The following is a 13,052-nucleotide window of genomic DNA, read 5'->3' on the forward strand; positions in this document are numbered from 1 at the left end:
TTTAATATCAAAATACCCCGTCCCGTCTCTTTCACAATTTCCTTTTCCTTTATTGTCTTTTGTAATAGAGAGAGAGAGAGAGAGAGAGAGAGTCATAATGGGTAGTATGTGATGTTGATACTTGATAGTGCCATACAAACGTGGGTATGGTTTATTCCCAGCCCAGCCCAGCCCTTAAAAGAGGAAATACACCATATGAGAATCGAGATAAGAAGCCGGCCGACCAACCAACCAAACCGACACGAACCGAATCGAAGCTGACCAACCAACCCATGATTTGTAAAACCGCCCATGACGTCATCTGCTTACACAGCACACACACAACACTCTGTCTCTCTATCTCTCTCCCCTAATGTCTCTGTGCTACTACTCCTCATCCTCAATAAAACCGATCATGTATCTTCCTTCCTATTATTAGCTAGCTGGCCATCCCATCCCATCTCCACTCCAACTCGACTCAACTCAACTCAACTCAGCTCAGCTCATGGCTCCTACTCCTCCTCCTCCTCCTCCTCCTCCTCCTCCCATTCCACACCCACTTCCTCTCCATGAGTTTGTGGTGGTCTCTCGTATCGTCGCCCTCAACAACTACCTCAAACCTCTCTTCTACCTTCGTTCCTCCATTCTCCTCCTCTTCCTCTCCTCCTCTCGCCTCCATCCGTCCTTCTTCATCTCTTCCTCCTCCTCCACCTCCTTCTCTTATTCCCACCTCTATCTCCACGACAAGCCCCATCTCCTCCTCCTCTGCTCCGCGCTCCTCTGCGAGCTCTGCCTCTCCTTACAATCCCACCTCTCCCTCTTCTACAGGCTGCGCTTGGTGGAGCGTGTGGCTCACCCCTCTAGGCTCTTCCTACCCCATACCCCTAACCCTAACCCTAACCCTACCCCTAACCCTATCCCCCATGTACATGATGATGGACATGGAGGCCCCCGGCAGCTGCTGGATGAGCTGCCCCCTGTGGATGTCTTCGTCACCACCGCCGACCCTCTCAAGGAACCCCCCCTCGTCACCCTCAACACCCTGCTCTCAGCTCTCGCACTCGACTACTCGCCACGTCGCCTCTCCTGCTACGTCTCCGACGATGCCGGATCCCTCCTCAACCTTTGGGCCATCAAGCTCGCCGCCGCTTTCGCCATCCACTGGGTTCCATTCTGCCGACGCTTCCCCTCCATCACACCTCGAGCTCCAGGCCCGCATTTTGCCAAGCATAAACATGCACCCGACTCGACACACGTGCCAAACGCCTCCTCCTCTCATGCTTCGGGTTTTGCCGCTGAATGGACAACTATGAAGGTACGTAGGTCTTAACTGATGATCCCGCACAATCTCTGCCTGGTTTTATAGGAATAATTGTTGGATGATGGAGACGAGTACGTATATGTAAAAAAACATTTGAAGGACAGGCCAGGTACAAGGAGCTGGAGCGCAGGGTGACATCCATGACGCAGAGATATGGAGATCATCGCTCCAAGGCAGAGGCTCTGAAGATGATGCTTGCAGACGTAATGATGGAGACTGGGTTGATTCATAGTTACAGCAGATTAGATAATAATAATACTAATAATAATAAGGATGATGAGGGTTACATGGGCCGTCTGAAGCGCTCCGTTTTGTCAGAATCATGGGCAGCTGTGGACTACGATTCACGGCATCACCACGCTTACTGTGAAGTGAGCACCTTCACTACTATCTACTATCTACTATCTACTACTCCTACTACACACATACATATATATGCAATTAATGGGGTTGTTTCGATTTTGTTATCTGCTGCTGCAGGTTCTGATAGACAAATCTCAAGAGGAGGAGGAGGAGGAGGGAGGGCTGCCTTGCCTGGTGTATATGTCCCGAGAGAAGAGCCTTCAACGCAAGCACCACTATAAAGCCGGCAACATGAATGCGCTGGTCTTCAATCTCTCTCTCTCTCTCTCTCTCTTCCACTCTGTGTGAATAATCTTAACCTCAATTACAATGGCACTTTGCTGTTTTAATAAGATCTCATCAATCCAATCCATTCCAATCTGCTAATCAATGAATGTGTTGTGTACATATAACATGACCAGATTCGTGTGTCCGGCATCTTTACAAACGCACCCTTCATCATCAACCTTGATTGCGACACATACGCCAACGATGGCAATGCGCTCCTACAAGCCATGTGTTTCTTCATGGATTCTTCCATTAATCCTCAGTTAGGCTTTGTCCAGTTCCCACAAATTTTTGAAGGGATGGAAGGAGATGATTCGTTCACAACTGTTATCGAGGTACTGAATATTTTGCCATTCCAAATTAGTTACAGCACATTAAGAGAACAACTTGAACTTTGCCTCTTGCAAGTAATTTGTCACAGTTTTATTCAATCCTGTGGATTACCGAATTATAATAACTGAGGCCTAATTGCATGCAAGATTCATCACAGCCGAGGCTTACTTGTCGTGTGTGTGTGTGTGTGTGTGTGTGTGTTTGTTTGTGTCTGATGATTTTTGTAGGTGGTCTTGAAGGGATGGGATAGTTGCCAAGGTCCACCATATTGTGGAACTTCTTGTATACTTAAGAGAGAGGCATTGTATGGAAAAACACCAGATGGTATCTGTCTCAATAGTAAGTTATAAGCTCATCATTCTCACTACTACTACATTCATCCCCCCCCTGAAGGAAAATTAAAATTACTAATGGATTAGCTTGGCCTTCAATGGAGGTCTGAAAAGTGAAGACCTAGGAACCTCTGCGGTCTTCAATAATTGTGCTGCAAGGATATTATCGACAAAGCCGAGCGATGATGGCGAGAATGATGGTGTCCTACGAGGAGACCCTTTTGTAGAGGAGGCGATTGAATTGCTTGGCTGTAGATATGAAGATGGAACCAATTGGGGCGAAGAGGTATCATACATCATCATGCATCATACATAATACATAACATAAATGGATCAATAACATGAGGAGCAACAATATGTTAAAGCCCATTTCATGTGCAACTTCTGGCAAATTCTTAGGCCGGATTAATCTATGGATCAGTAACTGAGGACGTGCTCACTGGTCTCAAACTCCATGGGAGGGGATGGAAATCGGTATTCTGTTCGCCCAAGCATAGGCCTGCTTTCTTGGGCCGTTTCCCGGTAGGAAGTGAGGATATGTTAACAACCAGAAAGCGGTGGTCGGCAGGATTCTTGGAGGTAATGGTGGGCACCGACTCTCCCTTCTCATTCACACGCTTGCCCAAACTTAGCATGGTCCAAAGGCTCAATTACATCTACTTGTTCAATTCTATTGCGGTGGGGATCCCATCAGCGATGTATGCACTGCTGCCCTGTGCATCATTATTGATAGGGAGGCCTTTATTCCCAAAGGTAAGCTTAGGTAGTTCTTGTTTCTTCTTCTAGAATTATTTATACCAATTTTGGATTGGCGGGAATATTTAGCAATTCTGGAACAAAGTTAACATTTAAAGAATGCGTGCATGATGAACAGATGGAAGAGAACCCCATGTGGCTGTTGTTAGGGTTAGCGGCATTTGTTAGCGCCTATGGCTGCACACGTGTGGAGAGCATGGTCATGGGGATGAGCCTACAGGCATGGTGGATGGGGGAGAAGATGGATGCGCTCGCAGCCACATCCTCTAGTCTCTTTGCGGCCTACGATGTCCTCAAGAAACTCATGGGTATCTCAGACATCAAATTCGAAATAACGCCCAAGGACAAATTAGTGAAGGAAGAAGACACGACGAAGACGAAGACGAAGACGAAGACGAAGCGAGAAGAAGCAGAAGCAGAAGCAGCGGTGAGCGGTGGGGTTGTTGTGAACAGCAAATTGAAGCTATTTGTGCCTCCGACGGTTATCGTTATGCTGAACCTTGCGGCCCTCTCGCAATTTCTGCTCTCCTCTCTGCTCAACCCATCGCTGTGGTCCACTTCATCCGCCATGGCGAGCAGCAGCAGGAGGAGGAGGAGGGTTGATGCGGTGATGAAGGTGGAGGCGTGGTGCTGCGCATGGGTCCTGCTTCTCCTGCATCCCATCGTGAAGGGCCTGTTTCTGTGGTGCAGGGGACACCGAAGATCGCCTCTCGCACTTCACTCCTCCATCGTCTTCCTCTCCTCCGCCTGCTCTTTCATCGCTTTCTGCATCATCAGCCTCATGACGGGGAAACTTTGAAGGCTTAAAATTTAAACTATCCATGGCCTGCCTCCTTAATTTGTCAGCTACTGATCATCTAAGTTCTTCACAATTAACTATTTGCTTACATTCACTAATTACGTGCGTGCGTGCGTGCATTACCTTCACTAATGTCACAACTTGTCATTCCCTAATTACCTCTTCACATTCACTCATTACAACGCATATTTTGTTTTTTCTCTCATTGGTAGTAATTTCACTTACATAAAAGAATAGAAAGTTTAGCTCGGTTTGAATGTACTCAATGAGGTGATGTGAGACAAACAATGATGAACCATGCATGTACAATGTCACACATGTGGAAGATATAATTTGTTAAGGAAATCATCGTCAGTTGTATATTGTCACTATGCAACCAGCCACATGCTAATTTAATATCCATTGAGTATATGTATACATATATACATGTATATATGTATGTGTATGTGGAAGTATATGTATTTTATAAACTATCAACTAATCATTTGATGTTCTTTGACATATTGTTGTAGCATAGTATTCATTTCGATCAATCTCACTATTTGCCTTCAATAAGTCACTGAATATTACTTTTCAAAATTAGTTCTGAAAACAACATATGGGTAGGGATCACTGTTGGCCAAAGTCCCTAGTCCCTATCCAGACATTTTCTTGCTTCTTATGAACCTAACCGGAATTTAAAAATTTCAGTCGGCCATGTTTCTACAAGTAACAAATGTCAATGGGAACATGCTGAAATTTATATTTAGTGCATACCAAATCAAAAACATAAATTTCATGCACAATACCAAATCAAACCAATCACAGTATTTTGGACCCAAAAAACTATTTATATATTTATTTATTTATTTATTTATTTATTTATTTATTCAATAAAAAATTACTAACCTTGTTAACAAAATTCACTTTTCAAAACTTTGCAAACTAGCATTAACATATCATATCAAATTAGATCTAATATATATATCATATCAAATTAGATCTAATATATATAAAGTTCCAAAACAAAATAAATCAAATTTATGAAGTCCTCAATGTCATCATATGCTCATGAGAAGTTCCTATATAAAAATATGACAATATGCCTTGCTTTCTTTCCACAACAAAATGTTGGCATTGAAGTCTTGTTCTTCTAGTTCAGGTCCTTTAATAGAGATTCATATCAATGCATCAACCACATTGCTTTTTAGCTTATTTCTTAACTTATTTTTTATTAGATTTAGGCGACTAAAGCCTCTGTCACATGTTGTCGTAGAAGTACACTAAATTAACCCTATCAATGAAAGCTTTAGAAGTTAGGGTAGCTTTTCTTTCCATATATATCATTGCAATTTATCATACCCCAAACATCTAAGAAATCTCTTCCAAACCATTCCATGGTAGCTTGCCTTTTGAAAATTGTATACAGTAAACATTCGGTTAAGTACGCACTTTGATCTGAAGGAAAAAGGTGCGCACTTAGGGCTTTTTACACACAAAATTTCTTTCCCCCAAATTTTCTTTTCTATGCTCATTTGAGTAAGCATAGCCCCAACAGTCACCGATCGTACCCTCTTTGCTCCTTAATAAATTCCATGTAGCTGGTCACAAGGATGTTGCTGTCACAGACACACCAAGCGCCGACTAGGACAGAGCACAGATGATGGGGCTACGAGCGACGGATGAACTTGGAGCTAGATGTGACGAGGCGAGGAACTCTAGATGTTGTGAGCGACAAGAGGGCATGAAGACAGACATAAAGATAAAGGATACAAAGATGAGGCGAAACGAGAATACTAGATTGATGTGTCAATGACTGGTGTTGAATCCCTTGAAAGGGACTACAGAGGTTACAAGTATTTATACTGTGAGTCAAAGTACATGCATTAGAATATTCAGGTGAATATTCTAGAACCCTCTAGAACCTTCTGTTTTAGAACTTTCTAAAACCTCCTAGAACATGAATAGATAATCTACAAACATATACATAACACAACCATCTGGTTGGATGTGTTGGTTACAATATAACACTTACACTATAATGCAAGAGGTCAAGAGTTTGAATCTTGACATAATTGTTGTCATGTTTGTGACAGCTGCTTCACAACATTGTTGCTCACGACACTATTGTGCACCTACAGTTTTCTTCGGAATACTTCGGGTATGTAGAGTTTTTGTGCATTTTCAGGTTTTTAAGGCCGAGGGTTTAGGGAATTAAAAAATAATTTGATTGTGGATGAGTATGTGAATGTATCTGTGCAATTTTTACTACTGAATTCGAGTTCATTTGTTGATTAGCTTCATAAATTAGATTGAGGGTTGAGGGAATTAGAAAATAATTTGATTGTGGATGAGTATGTGAATGTATTTGTGTTGTTTTTACTATTGAATTCGAGTAAATTTGGTGATTAGGTTCATAAATTACATTGTGGGTTTAGGGAATTAGAATTTTTTTTATAGTGGATGAGTATGTGAATGTAGTATGTTGTTTTTATTATTGAATTCGAGTACATTTGTTGATTAGGTTCATAAATTAGATTGCGGGTTTAGGGAATTAGAAAATAATTTGATTGTGGATTAGTATGTGAATGTATTTGGGTTGTTTTTACTACTGAATTCAAGTATATTTGTTGATTAGGTTCATAAATTAGATTGCAAGTTTAGGGAATTAGAAAAATAATTTGATTGTGGATGAGTATATCAATGTATTTGTACTATTTTTACTACTGAATTCGAGTACATTTGTTGATTAGGTTCATAAATTAGATTGAGGGTTTCGGGAATTAGAAAATAATTTGATTGTGGATGAGTATATGAATGTATTTGTGCTATTTTTACTACGGAATTCGAGTACATTTGTTGATTAGATTCATAAATTAGATTGAGGGTTTACGAAATTAGAAAATAATTTGATTGTGGATGAGTATGTGAATGTATTTGTGTTGTTTTTATTGTTGAATTCGAGTACATTTGTTGATTGGGTTCATAAATTAGATTGATGATTTAGGGAATTAGAAAATCATAAATATAAGTCAATGTGAAATTAGCTCATTAGCCTTGTTAAAGAGATGAATTCAACCCATAAGCGAGGTGTTGGACCTCGTTTGAATGATGAACAAAGGCTACAAATTTTGGAGATAGTGGAACAACCATCGGCTCCTCTTCGCAACATAGGTAGAAATTTTGGTGTATGTGAATCGGTGATTAGAAGTTTGATCAAGAAGAAGGATAAGATGCAAATGTGTGACCAATTAAAATATCATAATATAAGGAAAACAAATTTTAGAAGATCCAAAGGGAAATATCCTGAATTAGAGGAACGTTTGTATGCTTGGATTGATGCATCTCGTCAATTGTCAATTGCATTGCCTCCATCAATTATTATGGAGAAGACTCGGCGATTAGCTACACAAATGAATATTTGTGATGATGATTTCAAAGCAACTTGGGGTTGGTTTAGGAAATTTTGCCATCGCCAATGTTTGAACACTATTAGTTTCTATGGTGAAGGCGGGGCAGTTAATCGAAATGACCCAAAATTGTTGGCTTCTTTGGAAAGGCTCTATGCTATAATCAACGAGTATGATCCTAGTTGTGTTTACAATAGGGATGAAATAGGCAACCTTGTTTTTTCGATTAGTTCCAAGATATACAGTGCTTTTACCTAATGAAGATCCTACAACAATTCATGGTAAGAAGAAATTGCTAGATAGAGTTACCTTAGTTGTTTGTTGTAATGCAACTGGAACTGAAACAGTTCCCATTACAATGATTGGAAAGGCTAAGGGACCAGCTTCTATTGTTGGAAATTCTTGGCCATTACCCTATTTAGCAGAAAAAAATGCTTGGATTGATATCCCTACTTTTAATAAGTGATTTGATCATGTGGTTGTACCTTTTGGTCATTCTCGAACTAATCGCAAAGTGCTTCAAATCCTTCATAATGCTCCTAGTCATGTTGAAGCATATGAGCATGATGTGTTGTAGGTTTTAGGGTTAGGGTTAGTGATAATTATGATAGCATGATTATAATGATGGGTGTGATGATGGAGATAAGCATTGTGGAATTGATGATGATAGGATGAGCATTGAGAAGCATTGCGGGGTGGGGGGTGTGCCTAGAATGGCTCCACCCCCCTCCCAAGGGGGTTCAACGTTAAGGGGAGAGAGAGGAAGAGAGATGACAAAGAGAGAGAGAGAAAATGATTATTCATGTTTCATTCATTCCCCATAAGGGGTTAAATAGTACAAGAGGGGGTAGATACATAGGGGTGTAAGCCCCCTCGAGCATTCATACTGGACACTCACTCACACCTCCTCATATCCATCCACATGCACACACGTGTGCATGTGTTCACATACGTATAGACTCACAATTACATTTATGCCCCCTACACATACACAACAACATCATGATAACATTCGACCCTCGCTCATCACACTTGACTTTCCGTACATCTCGTACGGGGTAACACAATATGGCACGCCCGTGGGAGGTGCCTTGCACAGCGATCCCACATGCCTTGATGATGATATTTCTTCGACCGGGACTTCCATCGGTCCTTTCAACTATCGACTCCCTCGATCGGAGTGCTTGACTCGAACATCTTTGTCGGTCAACAAATCTTTTCGCGACACGAACATTCTCGTTCTGTCGGCTTACGAACTTCGTCATCCTCTTTCGGGTTGTCAAAAAAATGTTGTACTTATGTGTGTTCTTCTTTGTATCTTGTGAGTCGCGTGTGAATCACGTTCATTTCTTTTAGGTTAATGGGTTTTCGAAATTCTTTAGGTGCCCTTTAATTTTTAAAATTTTAATTATGTACCCTTATGTTTATGAAATCTTCGGATGCCCTCAGGTTTTCAAAACTCCTCGAATGCCCCTTATCATTCTCTTTTTCCCTCTTTTTTCTTTTCTTGTTTTCTTGTTTTTCTCTTGCTTCTGTCGTTTCCCTCCTTTCTATTTGTCTGTCTCCTCCGATTCCTTCCTTCCTTCTTCTTCTTCTTCTTGTGTTTTCCTGCTTCGTTTCTTCTAATTTTTTGCTTCCTTCTCTATATCTTTGTTCCTTTTTCTTCTCCATTGCTCTCCGTCGGTGTCTAGGGTTTCCATTCATCCCTATTCAGTTGTCCATTTCATGTCTCTGTTTCTGTCACCATCGCTTTGTGACCGGCCGCCTCTGTTCGGACGCTTGTCTGACCGCGACTGTTTCAGTCGTCGCTCGGTCCAGCCGCCTTTGTTCCAGCGCCCTTCGGCCACTCCGACTGCTCTTCAGTTGCTTTCCGGCCGGCGCTTTTCTGGCCTCTCCTCCATCTCTATTGGTGTCGCCATTCTGGGTGTTGTCGACCGCTATTCCGCTCTTATCCGGCGGCACATGCTTCTCTATCTTCCCTGTCCGGCGCCTGTCCATCTGGCCCGTGCGGCCATCACTATCTTTCCGGCCTTCGCTCACCATTTCTCCATCTTTCCATCTCTACTGGTCACCACTTATTCAGCCACTACTCGGTTGTTGGTTGTCTGGCCGTCGCAGGTTCGGCCACTTTGATGGCTGTTCGGCTATTCCGGCCGTTGTCCGGCCATTCCGACCATCGTCACCTTTGTCTGGCGCTATCCGGTACCTGTTCATAGGTTGCCGTCTCTGTCTCCAACACTTTCTGTTGTCCACGTCTGGTTGTCTCTGACTGTTTTATCGGCTACCTGTTGTTCGACCCATCTGACCATCGGTTCCACTCGTTGTCATATGTCTGTTCGTCCCTTCGTTTCAGCATCATCTCTGATCCGGTCGTTCATTGTTTAGCCGCCACTATCGCACCGGTCGGTATTCAGCCATCCTTCTTTTGGCTTTCCGGCCCTTCTGGTCGGTCGTTCGGTTGCTTCCAACCATCTCCGTAGGTGTCTCTCTCTTCATTTGCCCTTGTCCAACGGTCTCTTTCCACTGTTCGACCCTCGGTTTGGCCGCTGCTTGCCGGCCTCTCCGGCCTTTTCCGTCTATGCCTCGGCCACTATCAAGCTACCACTCCATTGCGGACTCCATCGCCATCTCTATTGGTTTCCGTCGATTCGAGTCCGCGTGTGTCTCCGGCTCCCTTGTGGTTTTCCGGCTCCCGTCAGTGACTTTCTGCATCACGTTGTCTCGTCTGACTTCTCCGTTTCTGGCTACGTCGTGTCGGTGTCTTTGTCTCCGTCTGGGTTTGCCAGTCGCCTCTGTTGTTGTCTGTCGACCGCCCATTTCGTCTGACCGTTTGTCTAATCTGGTCCGGTTCTTCGTCTTTCTAGCTGTGTCTGTCTGGATGGCCGTGTCCTTCCAGTGTTGTTGGTTTCTCTGGTCGTCGATGTGTGGTTTGTGTTTGCATCTCTTCTTTATCTTCTATGAATGGTTCTTCAGTGTTAACCAACTCTGTTTCTTGTTCCGATTCCGGTTCTGACTCTCTCCACGTTGTTTCTTCTGGAACCATTGCCCGTGCATTCTCAACACATCCTGTCGGTCTCCGCTCCACACACTGCGACTTTTTCCGTACTCTCCTGGTGGGCTTCTCTTTTCGGTCGTGCTGGCACCGGTTCCCTCTGCGTTGTTGTTTGTCCAACCGCGCATCTTGCACCACGCTTTTGAGAACACGCACATTGTCACTAACCGCTTTCGGAAACACGCACATGGACACTAATCGCAACTTTGCACAAACATTGTTGCCATTCATGCATTCCTCCATAGACTTCCTCCAACATCTTCACCGTCATTTTCGCATTTCGCCATTTCTTGCACTTAGTCGCTATGGCTTGCACATTCGCGTATCATTCTTCGACTCCGTCTCCAAAGGGGGGTCGCCTTAGTGGTCGCCAAAAGGTGTTGTAGGTTTTAGGGTTAGGGTTAGTGATAATTATGATAGCATGATTATAATGATGGTGTGATGATGGAGATAAGCATTATGGAATTGATGATGATAGGATGAGCATTGAGAAGCATTGCAGGGTGGGGGCTGGTGCCTAGAATGGCTCCACCCCCCTCCCAAGGGGGTTCAACGTTAAGGGGAGAGAGAGGAAGAGAGATAACAAAGAGAGAGAAAGAGAAAATTAGAAGAAACGAAGCAGGAAAACGCAAGAAGAAGACATGTCGGCAGGGTAACACATGGCATGCTCGTGGGACAGTACCTTGTATGTCGAATCCCACTATCCAACCCTTAGTTGTCGTCCAAGATATCTAGAATACTCTGCTCCAAGGTGTCCAATGGTTCTTCAGAACTCTGTTGTTGCTGTTGTGGCTGTGACTGCTGCTGTGTCGGATCGGCTCCTGATATCGACGGTTGTGGCGGTACTTCCTCCATTAGCTGCTCTGCCGGAATTTACTCCGGTTGACTCGTCCTAGCCTTGTCGTCGTCCGGTCCTTGCCCCGACGATGGCTCCTCATCGCTAAGGTTGACGGTCGTGGCCTACTTTGCTTCTTCTCTCCGTAGCATGGTCCGCTCATAGCTTTTAAACTAGATTTGAGCATCCAGTCGATCATCGTCCAACTGTGCTACCAGTTGTTGGACCACTATTGCATGTTCCTCCATTAGAGTTACAAAATCTTCTATTATCTCATCTCTTACGGTGGTGAAGTCCTCCTTTGTTAGCATGTAGCAGTCGTCGCCATCCTTCTGTCGGTTTTCCGCATTTGCCCTTAGCAACTGGAGCTCAGTTGTGTGCTTTGCCCATTTGTCCCACCATTGCGTGGAGCTTTTGTCAATCAAGTGTTTGGTCTTGTTCCTCCATGCTTGGACAATGAACTGGATCCGCTCAAGTCCCATCTTTGATTTGTCCTCCGTGGCTTGTCGTTCGTCCTTCAATTGCTTGATCAGCGCCACCGTATCTGCCTCCTGCTCCCGGTAATGTGACAATTGGTTTTGATAGGTGTTCTGCAACCTCTGCAATACCATTGTCGCTCTTTCCTTCTCTTCATAATGTTGCTTATGGAGATCCATACGTTCTTGTGCGGCTTCCTCCAGCAGCGTGGTTCTTTCAGCCCGTTCCTTTGCTAGCGCCGTCTCAGCTCGATGCACCTCCTGCTGGAGCTCTGCTATCTTCTCTTGTTGTTTCTTATGCTCCGTATCCAGGTGCTTGTAGTCCCGGTGCAGGTGCTCAAAATCATCGGTCTTTTGCTTCAGCTTTTGGTTGAGTTGCCGGCGAGCGCGGTCTTCCCGATCCTTCTGTTGACGGAGTTCTTCTTTAGGTCTTTCAATCTCTGTTTCCACCATCCATCGCAGCTTCTCCTTTTCTTGCAGCGCCTTCTCTTTCTCCTCCTTTAGCCGGTCATATGCCTGATGTCCTTTCCGCAGATTCTCTTCTGCCCTGCGGAGGTTCTCAGCAATCTTTCGTTGCTCTTCTTCTACCGCTTTCTTCAAGTCCCGCTCTCGGGTGCGTAATGCTTCTTGTGCGGCCAGTTCATCTCTCAATTCAGCAAGCTCTTTTGCTGGCGCCGCCACTATCTCCGAGACGGGTTCTGTCTCCGGGGTCTTATTGTTATGTACAAGTGCCGGTGTTTCTTTATTCTATACATCTACCGGTGTCACCAGTGCTTGGATCGGTGGTTCGGATAAGGCCATTTTGGCCAATTCTTCTGTGGCCAGGTTCAAGTCTTATTCTAAGCTCCGGATCCTTGACCGGGCCGTCTCTAGTTCTCTAGTTGTGACGAGCAGCCGGTCCATCAATGCTTTCTCTTCCGCCTCTATGTAGTGTACCACTCCGGCAATCTGTTCTCCAATCCACCGGAGCCATTGGCTGCCAGTGCCCTGTTGTTGCGTCTGCCCAGAGGGTTGGCTGTTGGTGTAGCTGGCCAGTGGACAGTTTTGTCCGGTTGAGTCGAGCTGCAACTCTGTCTCTGGTTGGTGACCACTTTGCCATTCCGGTTCTGTATCCGTTGGTCGCTCCGCCTCTTATTGCGCTTGCCTTGTC

The 13,052-nt window shown here is 44.2% G+C and overlaps 1 protein-coding gene across 2 annotated transcripts; it reads left to right on the plus strand.

Moving 5' to 3' along the window:
• Nucleotides 1-446: 446 nt before the first annotated feature.
• LOC147850913 (cellulose synthase-like protein B4) lies at nt 447-4,551 on the plus strand. Of its 2 annotated transcripts, XM_087335820.1 has the most exons (9): nt 462-503; nt 534-1,294; nt 1,405-1,671; nt 1,781-1,906; nt 2,065-2,265; nt 2,491-2,602; nt 2,700-2,881; nt 2,995-3,348; nt 3,470-4,551. In XM_087335820.1, the coding sequence occupies exons 1-9, from the start codon at nt 485-487 to the stop codon at nt 4,148-4,150; spliced, it is 2,703 nt and encodes a 900-aa protein (XP_087191946.1). In that variant the 5' UTR covers nt 462-484; the 3' UTR covers nt 4,151-4,551. The 2 variants fall into 2 exon arrangements, with proteins under 2 accessions (XP_087191945.1, XP_087191946.1); XM_087335819.1 differs by having other exon boundaries at nt 447-1,294.
• Nucleotides 4,552-13,052: the final 8,501 nt, after the last annotated feature.

Source organism: Azolla caroliniana, unplaced genomic scaffold, assembly GCF_043228905.1.
Source record: "Azolla caroliniana isolate FFs.n. ecotype wild unplaced genomic scaffold, voAzoCaro1.0.p SCAF_20, whole genome shotgun sequence".
Classification (NCBI taxonomy): Eukaryota; Viridiplantae; Streptophyta; class Polypodiopsida; order Salviniales; family Salviniaceae; genus Azolla; species Azolla caroliniana.

Excerpts from the sequence above, each read along its gene's own strand:
- LOC147850913 (XM_087335819.1), top strand. The coding sequence starts at position 485 with ATGGCTCCTACTCCTCCTCCTCCTCCTCCTCCTCCTCCTCCCATTCCA. Across the intron at positions 1,907-2,064 it reads CCGGCAACATGAATGCGCTG|ATTCGTGTGTCCGGCATCTT; the intron begins GTCTTCAATCTC and ends TAACATGACCAG. Across the intron at positions 2,266-2,490 it reads CGTTCACAACTGTTATCGAG|GTGGTCTTGAAGGGATGGGA; the intron begins GTACTGAATATT and ends TGATTTTTGTAG.